At 47.0% G+C, this 19770-nt stretch overlaps 1 protein-coding gene across 1 annotated transcript in view; it reads left to right on the forward strand.

Annotated features, from left to right (window-relative positions):
* Window positions 1-18300, forward strand: part of LOC119390411 (uncharacterized) — a 58212-nt gene extending 39912 nt beyond the window's left edge. The window contains exons 2-3 of the mRNA XM_049414830.1: window positions 15031-15368; window positions 17384-18300. Coding sequence (XP_049270787.1) covers window positions 15031-15368; window positions 17384-17621 — 576 coding nt within the window. The 3' untranslated portion in view covers window positions 17622-18300. The remainder of the gene's footprint in view (window positions 1-15030; window positions 15369-17383) is intronic.
* Window positions 18301-19770: the final 1470 nt, after the last annotated feature.

A 19770-nucleotide genomic window follows, 5' to 3' on the forward strand; every position in this document is an offset into this window, starting at 1 on the left:
TAATGCTTACAATAGCTACGTGCATAACGTGGCTATAGCGACTCAAATGCGGCGCTGCAATCTCGGCTGTCACCTTTACGCCGCGGTCCGCACGTGCCACTGGTATTTTAAATCGCAGAGATGACACGTCATCTAAGTAAAACAGCTTTTCATTGGCTTCCAAGTCACTGCGGGATTATCGGCAATGAACGGGCCGATCAAGTGGTCCGTTCAGCCGATACGGAAGACCACAAACTATTAATACCGGTTTCTAGGACTTACGTTGCATGGAAGCTCCGCGGCCTTGCTCGCCAGTGCACCACCTCCCAACTAGCCACAGTTCAAGCAGGCACGAATATATTCCTGCAGATCGAACCCTTAGCATTCCAATTCCATCAGGATCTCTCCGAGGAGAGGCTACCTGCTCGCGTAGGCTATGGTTGGGTATCGCATTTACATATTCGTACGCGGTCCGCATAGGATCGGCCGAGAACGCAGCATGTTACCGCATCGGCAATGAAGAAACGATTAGACATGTCCTGAGCGACTGCCTACAGTAATGAAGACAGACAACCACTTTGCAGCGCGTTCAAGAAGTTGAACGACCAACCTCTATCGGAAGATGGAATCCTCCACCATTGACAGAACTTCACGTTGCAGAGGAAGGCTTTACAGTGGTCCAATGTTCTAACCTGAGCGGGGAACGCGGTATTACAGCCAAGTGAGGCAGGCCAATGCCACCTAGAAAAAAAATTCAGGCCTGCTCACTGCCGCCGTGACGTCACGCGTCTTGACCGAGCGAGCGAACGCGCGGGAGACAGTGAAGCCATTGCCACTATCGTCTCGTATGAAATGATAAAGCGTTCGTGGCTAGTTTTACATTCGTAACAGCTTTATTTTGCCTTTAGCGTCGGGATTGGCGCTGGCTTAAGGAATGTGTTACGCTTTAGAGTCTTTGCTGATTGGTCTGTAAGCGACTTATTATTCCACCTAAAAATAAGATAAGATTGTGCGCTATCGAAAATGTCACAGATTTATAAATGCGAAGGTTGATGGCCCCGAAAATTGACGAAATAAATAGGGTAACTTTGATTCATACTTCACTCTTTATTTACACACACTCACACGCCACACTGTCCATAAGATGCGCAGAAGTGTTCCTATTGATTTGGTAAACTGAGAAAAATTGTCGGCACTGCGTCCAGAGGTCCAGAGTCAGCCGAGTAGCCCCCATGGGAGCTACTACTGTCCTGCCGGTTCTTAGATCGGTGTACTTGGTAGTCGTCCTTCAGTGTTCTGGCTTGAAATCGAGCTCACAGACCTGAAAACCATTTAAGAAAGCGGTTTATCACAGGCTTTCCGCCCCACTGTGCTCCTTATATGCTCAGTTACAAAACAACAAAATCTATGAGGTGTCTACAGGCATCCCAATTCGGCTGACTTGCAGCAGTACACATTTCAAGGAAAAAAGTTAGGCGAAAGTGCTGGCGAGACTGGCGCATAATTATAATACCGCAAAAAGTGGTCGGAGCACCGGTAAGAAATACTATGTACAAAACAGATGCACGACGCCACGCACCGACACTCCTTAGCTTTTCTCAGTCAAAAGAAGCCCGCGGAGCTACGCTCAAATAGCGAAATGTTTATCGACCCTGAAGGAAAAAAACGCCTGTTCTGAGAATATACTGCCACGCGCGTTTATTGCTCCATTTTTATGAGTTCGGGGGGCGAGCAGCGGAACGCAAAACGCATCTCTCGCACCGCTTGTGAAGTCGCTTGATTGTAGCATGAAGGTGCGTCTACTTCGTTTCGCCGTCGTTTTGCAGCCAAGCTCATCGCGTCTCGGCAAGACGCGCTCGTCAAAAACGGGAAATCTATGCCCTCTCTAGAGACGCGAGACGCCACATCATCGCGGGGGGTGAGCGCCTGCCACGCTCAGCTAAATGTGCCTTATGTCAAGGCTTACGCTAACAAGTCAGAAGTGCACACGACATTATTTTGTCGAAATAACTGAACGCGTTAGAGGTGGTGCCTTTAAAACATCTGAAAAGCAATAGCATAGACTACACATACCTTTGAATCACGGAGAGAATGCATATCGATGTCATCCCGATGAACGGCACGCTCTCATTTCTCTTTTTGGTCGCCTTGGGAGAATGAAACCACTGGAACCTTCGGTACATCGCCAATATCGGCGACACTTGGGCCCACAGCACTGCTCCATTGGGAGAGCTTGCAGGTGTACAACATTCCGTGAACGAAACACATCACATCACCACGCAGCACTTCACAAACGCAGACCACGGTCTTCAAGCAGACGCCAAAAGAAACACCAGTATACCACGGCAGGCTTCGTCAGGCTTAGCAATCCTGCTCTCTCGAATGGCGTGAGCATGCATGCGCACGTCTACTCGGCAGGAGACGAGGGTCAAAAATGACTGACGTCAGAGGCCATGCCCGGAGTAGTGAGCAGGCCTGAAAATATTCTAGAGGGCGCTGGGCAGGCGCGCGTCCCAGTGAGGCCGACGCTTTTACAACGCTTGGCTAAGGTCGCCACCCCGCGGTGTCTTAAGGCATTGACAAAATAGAACATCTATTGAAAACGCGCCGAATGAGAGGGACGTGTAACGCGTTGCAGGTGCTAATCGCGGAGGCCACAGTAATGACGAATTACTTTACCACTCCCCGAGGGCAACACCACCCCACCGACCGGGAGAATGGTAGATATAAAAGGCGCGTTTGTAAAGCATCCAGAGTCTGTGACCGTGGCGCAGTGGATAGCGTGCCCGGCATCTGTTGCGGACCGAGCGGTCGTGGGTGCGATGCCCGTTGATGGAACGTTTCTTCTTTGCCATCTAATCGTGTATATTTTTTCGACGTCATTTCCTTGACGGAAATACGTCACCGAAGTCTTGGTGGACCCCGGCATAAAACACTTTCGTGTTAAAAAGGCAGGTGGGATCGGGTACGTTTCGCATAACAGCCTGGCAGACCAAAGCTGCGCGAGACTGTTCACTGCACGCATGCATTCATTCCCGCTCATTTTTCCGCTGTGCTCAGTTATACAGCGCTTATCGACTCGGCAGTCGACGCTCGAGCGTTCAGGTTAAAAATTGGGCGGCTGTAGAAGCGCAACCATGCTTTCTGCGTTCCACCGGCCTATCTGAACGGCTCTGCTTAGAACGCCTTTCCTCTGTGTGCTTCTTTAAGCGAAGCTTTTACCCACTGACCTGTGTAGCTGGTGACAGCGGTTTCCTCACCCGCAGCTGGCGCGCACCAATGAAATACGAAATAAAACACAATGCATTTTCTTTCCAGGGCTGGGGGTTGACTGGGTTTGAACCCGGGTCTCCCCGCTGCGAAAGCGAGTGCCTTTAGCACTAGATTACGCGCCCATGCTTGCCCATTGTGAAGTGAACTGAAGCATACGAATGCGTTCTACCGACGATGCAAAAAACGATTGCGAAACATTACACTTGCTATGGGCGCTTCATTGAAATATTTCGCGCTGGTGCACTAAAAGCGATCGGCTGGACAACGCGTAAGGTCGATATTAGGAATTGAGCACATCTCAGGAAAATTCCGATTCCGAGAAAATTGAATTTCTAACCCGTGTTTCAGAGATGGCGTGATGGTCCTTTCGTTGGGCCATTCTACAGGCTCACGAACGCTGGAAAGAATATAAAAACGACACCATGACATGGACACAATCTGCCTGCCCAATTAATCACAAGAACCTCGCCACACAGTTGAGACGACAAGTAGAACATGTCTAGAAGAATTGATTCTTTCTACCCTCCTGCGTTGAACGATTGTGTAAACTACAATAAACCCTTATTTTGGCCGAGTTTGTATGCCAGCAAGTAAGAATGACGACAGCAGCTATAAAATATGTGCATTCTTTTTACCTGATTTTTCTCTTATCGTTTGGTTTTCTTCACGAGATCAGGTTTCGAATGGAATGACCAACTTCATCGGGTCTTTAAGGTCGCAGCTATTGTCCTTTAGCTCTGCAGCTTGCTCTGTAGATTGCTTTGGCTCAGTAATTTGCTTATTTGCCTTAATAAGTTAGCGTACATAATAAAGGGTACAGCTACGCATCCCCCACTATTTTACAACTGTCAGAATGAACTGCTTCGCGAACGGGGTGTCGCCAAACTCGTGTCGACAGGATTGTCCTTCGATCCACGGCAGTGAATGAAAAGTTTTCTTTTTGGGAAGGCAGGAGCAATAGAAAGATAAAACAATAAGACACCCAGAACAATGACGGATCGCTACTGAGGGAATTCCATTGCAAACATGCCGCACCCCATTGAAAAGAAAAGGTGAAGTCGCTACGCTCGAGGTGTTTGGCAACGAGATCAATGTCAACCTTTGTTGCATCACTGTCTTACACGGGGAAAGACAATAAACCATCGCGGTGAAAGGAGCTCGCTTGGAATCTGCGTAGCGTGGCACGGCAATGGCGCTCGCAGGTCGGGCTTTTCCTTCAACATTCAGTACATCTCTTTTCTTTTCTTCCTTTCTCTACAGCACAAGAATACTGCGCCGTTCATGCTGTGGCTTTTCGTTACAGGTTTATGAGTGCTTTGTATACCCTCCTATGGCTTTCGTTTTCTTAGATTATACTTTCTGATAGCCGTCCTTTTCTGCAGCTTCCCTTGTTTCACAACCGTACTCCCGCAATCCTGGATTATGTAAAATTGTACATATTGTTACCATACCCGTGACAATATCTTTGAGAAGAAACATTCACTAAATAATATTTATAATATCCCATTCATCCTATATTTTTTTCCTCCTATCGATCTGCGAAACTTCTCGTTTTTTTCTAGCGATTGAATTTTTGCTAGATTGACTATCGAGCCGCAGCGAAGCTGTACTGTTGCTTTATTTTTATTTTCGCTGTTGTGTATCCTAATGATAAGTGAGGAGGGAAGAAACAAGAAGAAATAATTTTAGATCAGTAATTCAGAACTGGCTCAATACAAGTTCAATACTATAGCTTGTCGTACATTGTATGGAGTCTCCCGCTCGCTTTTTCATGTCGAGTGTGATCGACAAATGCATGCTTGCCAGTCACGGTGTGTACACTTCCTTTCCTATACGACACAAGCTTTTTCTGGCGCTTGTTTAGGCTAATGTGTGAGTGTGCGTGCGTGCGTGCGTGCGTGTGTGTGTGTGTGTGTGTGTGTGTGTGTGTGTGTGTGTGTGTGTGTGTGTGTGTGTGTGTGTGTGTGTGTGTGTGCGCGCGTGTGTGTGTGTGTGTGTGTGTGTGCGTGTGCGCGTGCCGTGTGTGCGTACAGTAGTAGAAGTACAAGTAGAGCAAAATATCTGTTGTTTTTATTGTGGCTCTTGGTCTATTCATCATCAAAAAAAGCGAGCGGAACGTACTCCTTGCTACACCGAAGCATTATTTAGTAGTCACATGAACGACATGATATAAAGGTTCCTTACGTAACTGATGCGTTTTATACAAGAATGCTGCAATCAGGACGGGGGCCCCCTATAAGCCGATTTCGTCTCGCCACCTTCCCTTAGACGAAATTAGCTCTTTCGTAATAAGTGAACGGGAAATGAGTTGGGCACATAGGATTTGCGTCGGACGTGCTTCCCGACCGCATCGTTACCGCGACTTGGCAACACGCGAGCGACACCTGTCACCCCAAGAGTTTGCAGAACTCTGCTCTCGCACGCGACCCAAACTTTCCCACGTCGACCTCCGGACGCACTTCGGTGGTCCTACGGTTTCGCCCGCCTTGACGCCATATTGCACACTTCTCGGTTTCTCGATGTCAGGCTGTTTCTCGGTAACACCTCCTATGCTTTTACCCAACCACCAGAGAAAAGTTTCGTTGGGTCGCATTCTAGACACAAGAGTGAAGTTATGTACGCGTATGAAAACAAGACACACCTTGAAACATTATCGACGGTGGTCGAAGAAAGGATATGCGACTTCCATTCCCTCAATATATCTTGCGCACCCACGTATACTCATTAACCTTTCAGGCTATAGAGGGAAACCTTACGGGCGCTACGAGCTGGATACACGCCTTTGTGTAAATTGAGTAGTTTGTGCATATCGTGGACTTTCCTGGCACGTCGACTACGCTGGTGCCTAAAGGGTAGCTTCTGGTACGAGGTAACGTCCGCAATCAAATCAGAGCACAGATGTCAGTGTCACCGAAACGAAGAGCATGTTAAAGTGCGATGATGTGCGTATCACAAGTAACGGTTGTCGGGGTATTCCTCTGCAGTTCAGCAAACCTTGACTATAGCATGATGTGCCATAACAGTAAATATCTAAGGTTTATTACATTGTTATACAAGCGGATAGTCAACACTGCAAGCATTATTGACGTTAGGCAAGCACCACCACTACAAATGGTGTTAGGCAGCCGTTTATGTAATACATTTATTGACGATCTGTACCGCATGCCTGCTAGCTGAGGGTCGTTGCAGCACGCTTGCCAAACTTCGTCTGATATGTTAAGATCGCCATCTATAACGAACGACATGTACGTCTCTAGTTTTACCAGCGCAAAATGAGTGATAAAATTTTCTGTGTGTATTCTCACCGTTCCTGAGTTGTCGTAGACTCTGAATCACCTGTAATGCATACGCGCATATTACAGGCCGTGCAATGCGGGCATGCGCCACACGTGACTGGCGGAATAGGTTTCATGACGTACGCGGCAGACATGTCACGTTGTTCATGTCATTACCTGTTACTGATGCTCGTCATACACTTTGTGTAGATAGATAGATAGATAGATAGATAGATAGATAGATAGATAGATAGATAGATAGATAGATAGATAGATAGATAGATAGATAGATAGATAGATAGATAGATAGATAGATAGATAGATACTGCCAAAGGGCGGTTGGTTCACCAAGAAATGCTTCGCTTTTAAAGAGGCGTGCAGACATGAGCAAAAGAGACCGGCAGCGCAAGCACCGACGTATTAAATGCGAAGCATTTCTTAGCGAACCTCTGGCACTTTGAGCGTTTCTATCTACGTATCTATCTATCTATCTATCTATCTATCTATCTATCTATCTATCTATCTACATATCTATCTATCTAGCCGCCTACGTCTGGGTGCTCTCACGGTCGCCTCCTTAACTTGGTGTTGACCAAAATTGGCATGGGAGAGGAAGAGGATTTGACGAATATGAATGACGGGTCATGACTTGAATAACGTGAAAATCCTGTCGCGTACGTCGTCAAACCCTTTCCACTAGACACGTGTGGCACATACCCGTTTGCCACGGGCCGCGGTGTACGGGTATGCGCCACAGGTGATTGACAGTTTATATCTACCCAGGAGCGGCGAGAACAGACATTGATAACTTAAATGCTAGAGCGTTAAGGAAAACCAACATCGGCAGCGTTGACTCGACGAATGGAAACATGAAAACTAGGATCTCAACAGGAATCGAACCCAACCATTCTGCGTGGCAATCAGATGTTCTACCACTCAGCCACGCCAGGTCTATAAACTGGCTTGGAAAAACAGCCTACGCAGGCGTAATATCGGCGCAACGTCAATTGTGGTTGTGGTGCTTGGTATCTAATTTCACAAGAAAGCAATATGATATGATATTGATATCCGATATGCACTCCTACGATACAGGCGTCATATCAGAATAACGTCTGCGGTTCTAGTATTGGGTCCGCTTTTATAGCAGTCTAATAAACATTACGTTTTTAATCGTATGATTCAGCAAGCTATATTGAAGCGTTGCTCGACCCCGGAGGAATACATTAATGAAAGTTACATATGATATCCACATCACCGCACCGTAAAGTGCACTTCGTCCGCCAGAACGACGCAGTGCCCTCTTCATTTCTTACGAGGCTGGGCGATGGCCTCATGCTGACCGAGGGGATGCCAGATTGATTTACAGCCGCTTTGTAGACTAGACTATGTAGGCCACATACGCTCAGGTAGTGTACGAATACGACAAACACCATCCATTGATGTTGGTCTACGAAGCACTATCCAGGCCTACCAGCCTCGACGGCCTATACTTCACCAACGCAAAGTGTGGCTTCAGGTTCCGACATATCACCGGCTCTATCCACAGGCAATTTGTTGACGAAATGACCGAGGCATCCACAAATTCCAACAGCTCTACTAGACCACATATCTCACTACACATGGACCCCTCTTCACCACCATCACGACCGGATCCTATAACAAGTCATGACCAGCTGCTGGTGCTCACTGATCACGGTGATGATGCCCTTGTTCAAGAACTGTCAAGAACTTCTTCCACGCATGAACAAGAGTTCGTGAAACGTGCGTGCGTTCTCGGGACACGTATAAGCACTACATATGCTTATACCAACACCAGGTGGGTATTACCCACTTAGGAGGGGTAAGCTGAATAAATATGAGCTTACCGCTCCTGGTGTTGGTAATACCCACGTTGCCATTGGCAGCGTTACCCAACCGTAAACAATTGGTTATATAACACATATGCGGCTCTTCAACATATATGCGTGCGCATAAAATTTATACAAATCTTTAGCTTCATCTTGTAACGTGTCGCTCAGTAAAAAAAAAAAAAATTACGCCACAGTCACCTTCCCACCGCATGCTTCGCATAACATCGACTCCCACGGTACGTGGGATCTGCCGAATTTTTTTTATTAACGAGTTCTTCATTCGTAGAAGTAACATAGGTTTGGCAAGGGATAAAAGGATGAATGTTGAAAAGCTGGGGTGCTGCAAGGTATTTTTGATGGCGCGAGCTCTCACGCGACGCCACCACTGGCTTACTCAGGGAGTGGCAGACAGTTAGGTTACGTGCGGGTGGCGTCACTTAGTTCATTCTACCGAGGTCAGTCGAAATCGAAAAGCAGCAGCTCGACCTACTTTTTTATGGTATCAGTTTCTGTTCTCTTCCGTCCTTGTCTCTACTCCTTACTTTCCCCTAAGGCGAAATTCAGGTAAGAGTAGAGGCCTAAGCGCGAGTGTTCTCAATTTACGGCCGACCAAATTTCACTAATTATCATGGATTATCATAGGGCTCACTGCGCGTCTTAATATATTAAAGTCTACTAGGAAACTATCGCACCCACGTCTTCGGTTAGTATTCCTATTTTTTTTTAACGCACAGTAGGTGAGCGTCGAAAGGATCGCGAAAGAGCGGCAAGTGTGCGTGGTCTCCTCCGTTGCGCGTGTAATGGCTCGAGCTGCGCAGACGAAAACAAGGAGCGCACGCCCGCAATCTGGCCATTTTCTGGGTCAACGACACCCCCGATACGACGCTGCGTGCACTCTCGAGAGGGGCGAACCACATGCTGCGGAGGACGTAATAGAAAGGATACCGTATATAAAAAAATCTAAACAACAACGCGTTCAACGAGCTGAAAAGAAGCACGTGGCCGTCGCTTGAGATTCGTTGGTTGGCGGTGCTGGGTAGAAGATTGTGGCTTGCGAGGCAGCTCTGCTGGCTGGGGAGCAGCCGCCATTTTCTGTGAAGCTAGTCGTATAGGCTTACGAGCACTGGCGGAGTCCTACGCCCTCCAATCCAATGTGTTTGCCGGCTCGAGTCTGCAGGCAGCGGTGCCGGGCCACGGGGGACTCGTTCGCTGCGGCTCATTAAGAAAGGGTGCTATGGGAAAGGCTCAGTGCACTTAGCAAAGCCCGCAATTATCTTTCACTCTACTTGTTTACTCGCCTTCAGAAGGGGGCGATATATAGAGAGGTAGCGAGAACCACTTTAGTTCACGACTAACCGCAGCTAAATAGGTGAGGAACGCTGCCGCACGTGAGACGAAGCCGATCGAAGGGCAGTTCACGTCCACAGACTGACGTTTTACAGTTTGCGCTTGTCGCGCTCCCAGCGGCTCTCGTTCGGATCACACGATTCTCGCGAGCTCTTTCGAAATCTACAGCGGTGCGTTTTCATTAGGCCCCGTGGTTTCTCTTCGGCAGTACGCTATGGTGTTTCCGATAGGTCATGGTTAAGCGCGATTCTCGGATCGGCCGTGCTACAATTGTTTAGTAGGCAGGGGCACTTGAGAGCATACGTCTGGCGTAGTTAAGGCTTAGTCTGCGCAGCTATAGATTTACTCTGTCGGCACGATGGCTCTTGCAACTCGCAGACTTAGTGCTGATATGTCACAAAATTTTCAGAAAAAAATGCAGCCATTATTAGGACTGAAAAACAAATAAAGTTACCCAGGTGCCCACCGCACTGCGACAAATATATTATATGCAAAACGTAGTGCAGAACGTTGCCATGTGGATCAACGCGTTTGCCTAAGACGATCAATCGATCTTCTGCGGCACGCGTATGTACAATAACAGCTGCAACACGACGGGGATGGATGAAACGACGGCCACAGCCTAATCAATTATGCCGACGGCGACGACATGTGGACGAAATTATTATGCTTCCGACTAGGTGATTTACAATATGTCACAACTTGTTCCAGAAGACGGTGCTCCAAATGCACATGGTAATGCAACACCAGGGAAAACTGGTTTGCTTGCTGTCATACTTGGAACCACTTGTTGCTATGTGATGAAACGACGCAAATGACGATGAGATAAGGCTTCCAGGAATTTGGGCGTTCCTTTCCTGCGCCTGTGGGGAGAGCGCTGGGAAACTATCAAAATGCGACTTTTTGGGTTCATTGCGAACGTCTTTATTTATTGAAATATCTACATTTACCATCTTATTTCCTGGTGCTTATCACTGCCAACGGCTCTTCTTTCCGCTGTTAAATAGAAGATAAGTAAAACTATAAAAATAGTTCAGCTAGGAAAAAATTACAGCATATCCACGGGTGAATGATGAAGAGCTTGGGCGAAGCTCCTGAAGCAATCATGGTCTCGGGATCGGCTTCTCGTTGAGCCCGTTTTGCAGCGGCGTCCTTGGCGCGCACCGTCTGGGGATCCGCCTGGCTGCCGCCAAGCGAGCGCCCGCCGCTGCGCATCGTTCATGCTCCACCAACGATCCGACACGTACGGCGACGATCCAGGAGAATGAGAGAGGCGCTCGCTCCCCGCGGATCCCCGCGCAGCGCGCGCAGCAGCCAATCGGAGAGCAACGACACTTCTAGCGCCATCTAGTGTCGATTCACACAAGCGCCATATTGCATACAATTCTATTGGACCAACACCATCTAGGAAATGAGACGAGAAATGGTGATGGCGAAACACATTGTGTACAGCGCCATCTAGAGTATCGTCCCTGAACTGCAGTTTGTATGTACTTCTATGAGACAGCGCCATCTGCCGTATACGCCGGACAGAGATACTGCCGTTTACGCCGGACAACGGAGACGTGACAAGGTTAGACAAAGCTACGCCCCTAAAAATAGAGAGTGACAGTGGCTCTGACAAGAAAGTTGTGTGGAGTTACTCGAAGGAACACCGAAAAGACTACTCAAAACAACTGTAACTGGTACAACGCTGCCACTGACAACCAGAAAAAGCACAATGACAGGAGTGACAATGTCGTCAGGAAGCTCTGATGAGATATAGCACACCGCAAACCTTTTACGGAACAAGATGATAGATAAAGGAAGAGAGGTTATCGTGTCTCTACCTTCGTGTCCCTTAAATGTTAGTACTGTTTCAAGCCTCTTCAAAATGAACCAACAGCAGGACAACACATTTTGTCAAGTAGCGTTTACACATGTAGCTGTGCCGCACATTCAAGGCACAAACATAGTGAGCTTTTCTTATTATTAGGATGACAACTCGTTAAGGTAAACGTGCCAGGCCAGAGGAGATCCATTCACTGCTACCCCTAAAGCTTTCAATTCTCTTTCGAGACCTCGCTGAACGTGCAGTCTTGAAGAAGACAATTCAAGAAATAGTAGGAGGAATGAACTTTATTGGGAACCAGCAATTTGAGTGGCGCGGCCTAGGCCTGCCAAGAAATGTTTATCCGGGCATATTTGGCTTCTGCAATGCATGCGACATAGCTAGTTCTTGAACTAATAATTCCAGCCAGGCTAAAGCCGAGAATGGCACCGGCACATGAGTACGCTTGGGTTCACGAGGTTGTACGAAGACGACGAAATGGCGGAGTCTAAAAGGTCAAGGCTAATCCGTGGCGAGCGCGTGACATAAGCTAGACTCAAGAAAGTTGGAATGAGAGAATTGGAACCAGTGAGAGAGAGAGAGAGAGATAGGACGCCAGTAGTCCCCTATTAGTGAGGCAGCGCACGGTCGTTTTGCTTGCGTGGAGCAGCAAAACAGCCTGCCCCACCTCGGAGGTGTGCACTGCATTCGCCTATATGCACATTCTCGAGAATTCCTTCCAGCCTCTCACTGATCTGCATGCAGCCTGGACGGAAGCGTTTGCATATGCATGAGCGGGTGTCGTGGTCCCCTCGAAACGGTCATCTTGACGACCCGATTTCCTTTTGCTTTATGCACGTCTTCACCTATCGCAATTGCATGTTCGTGTCATTTCTCACTTATGTGTACGTAGTGCGCCACTAGTCTACTACGGTAAAAGACGACAGTGGGGACACGAAGCTTCCCGTGATCCTATAGCAACGACGAAGGAAACTCGAACGCTCTTTCCGGGAATGTGCTACCACGTACGCTTTGGTGTGGGGCTTTGTACTCTATGAAATAGCACCTCGCATATGTATTCTTTCATATAAAATCCAGGTCATCTAACTAGGAGTATTGGTTCTGAAAATGCTCTCAAAATTTCTAAAACTATACAAATTCAATGCGAACGTTGATATTTAAGTGAACCGAATATACCGTGAGGAGGGCATATGAACCGTACATAAGTACATGCGAGGCGTATAAGTGATTTTATACTATTTGTAATAATTCTTCGTTTTTTTCGCAGTAATGCAGCCATTGCGTGCTGAACAATACGATGATTCATGACATAACTGGTGCAATGAGTAAACGACTCGCTGAATAATCAATAATCTTCGATGAACAGGTTGTCTGATAGATGAATGATGTGATGGACCATCAGATCATTCATCGCATAACAGCTGCAATAATACGAAGAGAAAAGAGCAATGTTGCCAAGCAGTGCTTACTGATTTCACTATCTTTCCGAAAAGCATGTTCACATTCACAACACAACGTACTTGTAAGATAATGCTGCTGCGGTGCGTATTACTGCATTCATCCCTGTCCCGCACTTCACTGTTTGTGCAGTTTTATATGGTAAAAAAGAAACGAAACCATTCAACAAGGTTCGCTTAGCAGACACCAATGAAACTGCGAGGCTTGTGGCGTTCCCTTCGTCAGGCTAACGCATTTCTATGTTTAGCAAGTCTTTCAGATATGTTATATCACTCCTCTTTATTGAACACTTTCTGTTAAGTTTTGAGGTGGTAGTATAGTTTTATCGCATCTTGACCATACCACTCTTACACACAGGTTTACAAAGAAGCCTTCGCTTATGATGCTCCGATATGTTGTATCACTGCTCTTTATGAAACACTGTTTGTTAAAGGACCCCTGACAGCGAAATTTTTGTTGGTGACTTTTTTGATGTAATTTGTAGCTTTATGTCTGGTAATCTCTAAATTAAATCGTAAATGCTCTAGCGTATCGTACAACTAATTCTAGCGTAGTTAATTGTGACCATTTTAGCATCACTTCAAAACGCCCGCCTAAATATCACAAGAAACTGGCGCCCCATGCGGCGAAGCGTCAAAGACCACGTGCACTCAAGCTGTGGTGACGTTGACAGCGCGGTTTTCAAGTCGGGGCCCCGCGCGCGGTAGAGATTGAAAGTATGTGGGTGCCTCGGTATGGGTTAAACTTGTTAAGCGCGTGTCCCCTCACGAAAACTACTTCGAGAGCAGCCCGAAAACAGAGCCAGGGGGGTGAGGAACAATAGGCCTCGCCGGGTGCCAGTCGTCGTATTGTGCACGTGCGCCCCGCAAACCTTCTGTGACGTCCACAATACTTGCTTTACTCGTGGAACGTCACAAGGGGCCTCTATCTACGTCATACCAGGATGTCGCAAGGTGCAGCCAACTCAAGTGAGCACTCACGCTTACTTTAAAACCAAATTAAGATACCTTGAAGGCAACGTTCGTCACTAATAATCGGTCAGATGTGCCCCCGTATACAGGAAAGTCAAATAACACAACGATCTCGAGGTTTCAATTTTGGTGTCAGGGGTCCTTTAAGTTTGAAGTTGTTTTATAGCCACCACCTTTTATAACCACAAAGTATCACGTGACAGTGGTGTGACTGTGGTCACGCGCACGCCATTTCTTGGGCTAACTGTTGCCTTCTTGCTTTTAGTGGAAGTTGTGTGTAGTGGTATTTACCCAATTTCAGCAGCACATACGCGTTTATGATGACGATAGTTTTCCGATAGGCTACTCAGATTTCTGCGGCATATACCCGTTTGTTGGGCTAAATGTTGCCTTCGTCTTTGCTAGACCGGTGGTAGTAGTGGGATTTAGCCAATGTCTGTGGCGCATGCCCGTTTATGATGCCCACAAGCGTTACCACGGATCCCGGACATCAAAGGCTTCACCAAGAACAGCTTAGCTGTTAAAACAGCTACGTTAAGTTATAAACCCGCGAAACTCTGAGTAAGCAATTTTTGTCAACACTCATCAGAAACGTCGAAGCAATTCAGCATATTGCGATAGAGATGCTTTTTCGGACACCGTGTTTACAAGTGCACAGATGACGTAGTTTGAAGTCATCATCATCATCGCCAGATGTCTACGTCTACTGCAGGACAATAGCATCTCCCTTGTCCCTCCAATTAGCCTGGTCATGTGCTTACTGCGGCCACGTTATAACGGCAAACTTCCTAATCTCGTCTGCCCACATAAAACTTCTGTCTTCCCCTCGCGCGCTTGCCTTTTCTTGGAATCCACTCCGTTCCAAATGACAACCGGTTATCTTGCCTTCTCGCTGCATGTCTTGCCAATGCCCATTTGTTCTCCTCAATTTTGGCTAAAAAGCCCTTGACAGCCGTTTGGAATAGAAAAGGTAATATCACTGATGCGTCAAGCACATCTTGCGTTTCGAGATGCCGTACGTATACCGCCTGCTTTGATTTTTGCAGGAGGTTCGTGGTGACGAGTCGGGTGGCCGCGCTGCTGCTTCGTCGTCGTCATCGTCCAAGGGGGCACGGACGCTGGACAAGATAAACGCTGGAGAGTACATCCGCGGACTGAGCGGCCGTCACCTCGACAAAATCAGCGGCGGCGAGTTGCTGCGCTCTGCTGCCGACGATGCCGAGCTCCTTCGGTCGCTGGTGCTGCCGTACGCTCTGCGAGGACTCTCTTCTTCGTCGCTCGGCTCCGGTCCTCGCCGCGGATTGGACAAGATTGGCGGCGGCGAGTACATTCGCGCCACGGGCGCTTTCCCACCTGGCTCTCGTCCGGCCAAAAGGCAAGCACCGTGCGTAAACTCACGCTTGGAGCTATCTTGTCATTGGCATAGCAAGTATATGAACACTCAATGCGCTTTTTTGCCATCGCCGTCATGTTCCGTATAAAGTCCAAACCATGTTCCGTATGAAGTCCAAAGAAGGCTCCTACCCTTGTAATTGTACATGCCGTTCGGCTCATGACGTTAGTCTGGAGAGTGCGCCCATTGGTTCATGCTTGTGTGCATCCGCCTTTGAGGAAGAAATGCCGCTGCGGGTTTCCAAGGTTGTACCAGATTATAGACGAGAAAGCTGTCAATCAGCGCTGTGCAATGTTTTCGTGGCGAAATTTTATGGTAAAGTGACGTACAGTTTCAAACTACATGCTCCGCACCACTGAACACATGAGCACGTACACACACAAACAAATATAAGAGAAGTACATAATGGAAGTACGCAGCCAGTCTTTCTTCTTAAAGGCGTCAAGCTTCACGGTTCTCCGAAAATGTCGCACTGTTCATTCGTTCATCAATGTCGACAGGTCAACGGCTAAAATGAACTAATTAAAAAAAAAAATATGCGCATTTAACATCGCTGTTGCCTCGACGAAGACAAGTCCACTTGCAGAAGCATTGGCTACAGCGGTGCCCCGTGGGCAAAGATACTTTTACCGCTTCAAGATTTCACCTTTCCCTGAAATTGTTTCTTGTTAGGTTGGAGGTTATGATGACGCAAAACTAGTGACAGAGTGATTTAAATGCTTTGCAACTGAGAGCGACTGTTATGATAATGTTCATCCTAGGCAATTCGCAAACTAAATCAGTGTGGTATCTTTTGCATAAAAGCAGCACCAAACGTAATCACGAAGAAGTGTACAGCGCAGCGCAGAAGTTCAGAGGACTTTCATGGCCTCGTTGTTGCAATATTAGCTATGTTAAGGTGTACATGGCTAGGTGAAATCAAAATTCGTTCGTCCTAAGCACGCAACAACTTCTAGCGCACGCGTGCCACAGAAATATGGCAAGCCCCACTACTCACCACTGGTCCACTAAAGATGAATGCGGAGCTAACAGTTTAGAAAGGCGCTCCAGTGGCACGTTAGTGACGTCGTTCTCTCCGTCGGAGACCAGTACATCATTAAGAAACACAAAGACGTGACCAATGATTGAGAACTACTCCAATGAACCGCCGGAAACCGCCGGAATCACGGGGGCCGCAGGTTTCAGCTTCGCTGCTTAACAGTCGGTACGGAGTGCTTTAGCGGCAGTTTTACAAGAGTAGCTGTTTAAGCCGGACGTAATCTGCCTGCTCGATCCGAAAACTATCAACATCATGAACTGGCACGCGCTCTCATCGTCGTCGTCTTCATCTTTTCCTTCGCACCTAGGTCACGTGCGCCGGTTTGTCCGGCGGGGAATTCAAGTAACTCCGACGGGCGAGAGAACGAGTACAGAGAGATATAGACAGAAAGAAATAGAGAGAAAGGAAAGGAAAAAAAGGAAGAAAGATATAGAAAGACAGAGAAAGAAATAGACAGAGAGAGAATGAAAGCGAAGAAAGAGAGAAAAGATAGAAGGGGAGGGAACAAGTACACAGAGAGAGAAAGAGATAGTGCTAAAGAAAAAGAAAGAGATAAAAAGAAAGAAAAGGCGTAAGAGAGAGAAAAAGATAGAAAGAAATAGACAGAGAGAGAAAGAGATACAAAGCAACATACACAAAAAAAAGACAAAAAAAGACAGCAAGCATAGCCATGTATAGCTTAGTATAGGAAGGGGTGGGAAAAGGAAGTGAGAGTAACAAGGAGGGAAAGGAGGAGGTCACAGGGTGAAGTATAGTGCTGTGTTGTATACTATAGTATAGGAGGGGGTGGGAAAAGGAGTGAGGGTGAGGAGGAGGAAAAGGAGGAGAGCGACGCCACCAGCTCCTCCGCTTCCCCAGTGTTTGCACCTCTAGTGCGTACCTGCCCTAACTTTTTTTTAACTGCGACGTCGTACTGCCTGGGTATTTGCTATATTCATATGCTTTACGCCCACCTTATCACTCGCAGGTTCGACTCCTTAAGCGGTTTGACCTTCGGCGGCGACCAGGCGGGGCTGCACAAGCGGGGCTATGGCCACGGCGAGTTCGACGAGATCGACCACGCCGGGTGGCCGGGCTTCTACAAGCGAAACTTCGACGAGATCGACAGGAATGGATTCGAAGGCTTCAACAAGCGAAACTTCGACGAGATCGATAGAACCGGATTCGAGGGATTCTACAAACGTTCGGCTGCCCGGAAAAAATAAGCGTTGCGTGTACGTTACAAGTACGGGTCCTGCCGTCTCACCGCCCTTCCATCCGAACCGCGACAATCCCTGCCGACACCGACACCTCTGCATTAGTTTGACGTCCTTCGATTGCGAATGTTAAAATTTCTAGATTCCGGCCGAAAGTTAGGTAGATTCTAACCATACGAGCTCACTAGCGAAAAATTTATGAGTTTAGCAATTACGACCTGTGGTAGTGAAGTTCTGTGGCATAATTTTCATTAGGTGGTCATGCTTATGTCCTTCGACGCAGGTCGACGCAGGTCGTTGTACAAGTTATGTAACAAAAGAGCGCTTATATAGCGCACGTTGTTTCTGTCAACCATCAGCCGTGTTCTGATCTGCCCGTGGAAAACTCGGTCGTGTGTTCTTAGTAGTCCGAAATGATCTCAAAGATTAGCATGCCTTTCGAGATATCTCTGGCTGATTGAGTTTTGAGGACATGCTTAAGTATAACAAATTCTGAAAATGTATGGAGAAACGAGCGCTGCGCGTGAAAGCGAACGTGTTGAATGTCATGTGCGCATATGAGGCTCGCGTTTTATGCAGAACCTTTAGAAGCTCAAGGAAAGAGTTTGCGGATAAAAAAAGTGGTGCAATATTTTTTGCTCAGAGAGCGCTCGTCTGCCACCATGCAAATAAAGATTGTTGAACTTTTATGGTCTTTGCCGTCTTTTCATTGATTGATGCTGTGTCAGGGGTTGCCTGATGGAAAAGCCGATATACAGCCAAAAAATATAAAAAAGTAGCGGAAAAGTGGCAAACTTGAGCCAAGGGCTGCAATGTAGCCATAAGTAGCCCTACGTGTGTGAAAACGACTGTGAATGTTAACGTGTGAAGCAGCGCACTGAGACAAGACATAAAAAGTACAAAACGATAGGATAATTGCTGTACTCGGAACTAGTTTATTTCAAGGAAACATATTGTTATATACATACATGAAAGCGTACCACGTGGGACCATGACGTTCAAGTTGCAACAGCTTTCCGGTGATCTTACAAAAAAGACACTTCGCAATCGCTTAGAACTACTGAGGCTTAGCTGATACAATAATATTTTCTTTTAATGATATGGAAGGCCTCGATTACATCCCTGGTCCACTGATCCTTGTCTTGTCTGAGCCTTGTCTCAGTGCGCTGCTTCACACGTTAACATCAACTGCCACCAACTCGCCCAACTGTCAACTTTACTGAACACGACTGTGAAGTTTTATTTAAATGACTAAATGCAAAAGCCTTTCGACGAAATCAAAAATGAGTACAGCCCGAACCTTTCAAAACCAGAATTCCTGAGATTAAAGCAAGAATTGTTGACTTTAGAGATGATTTCATGCAGGATGACGACGTTTCTGGCGCTATTGCAAAAATGATACTCTAAAAGCGTCTTGGGTGACCTTACTTAAATGGACTAAGAGTAACAGCCTTGTGTAGACAATAAAAATAAGTACTGCATGAGCGTGCTCAAAATCACACTTTCAGGGCTTGGAGATTATGTTGTAGTCAGTATCGCAATAATCGTTTTGCGTGATGCCGAAGTGCGAGCACTTTATATTCCTGAGTCGCAGTCCATGAAATGACACACAGGAGTTTGTGGGATACCCGATTTTTAATGTAAATGACTGCAGAGCGCCCTGGATGCGGAACGCTTTCGATTGTCCTGTTCGCATCCAATTACGGTTTAAAGCCGCGTTCAGCAATATAGGTGGTCCGCAAAATGAGGCCCCATGAAACAGTTTTTTTTACCCCCCCCCCCCTCTAAGTAGGGAAACTCGTTTCGTTTGGTTAATGCAAACGGCAAATTAATTTTTACGGCAAATTAATTTTTCGGAGCTGGAAACACGCTTTGGCTGCCGTGTTTGGACATCGCATACTTCAAAGGCACCTGCTGCGGCATCACCAGATACTGATAATTTTGTGAATATCGAGGGAGCAACAATATAGCCAAATAGCCTAGCTGTTCTTTTTTTTCTCTTTGCTGTCGCCAGCGGCTTAAAATAGCAACCGAATCGGCGCAGGTAGCCAAACATGGCAACCATGGCTGGGTCCTTGCCATACTGCACACAAAGGGTCACCGAACATCATGTTTACTGCCATGAATTGCGCTGATTTTGGCCACAGCGAGGGCTGTA

The sequence above is a fragment of the Rhipicephalus sanguineus genome, chromosome 4, assembly GCF_013339695.2.
Source record: "Rhipicephalus sanguineus isolate Rsan-2018 chromosome 4, BIME_Rsan_1.4, whole genome shotgun sequence".
In the NCBI taxonomy this organism is placed as follows: domain Eukaryota; kingdom Metazoa; phylum Arthropoda; class Arachnida; order Ixodida; family Ixodidae; genus Rhipicephalus; species Rhipicephalus sanguineus.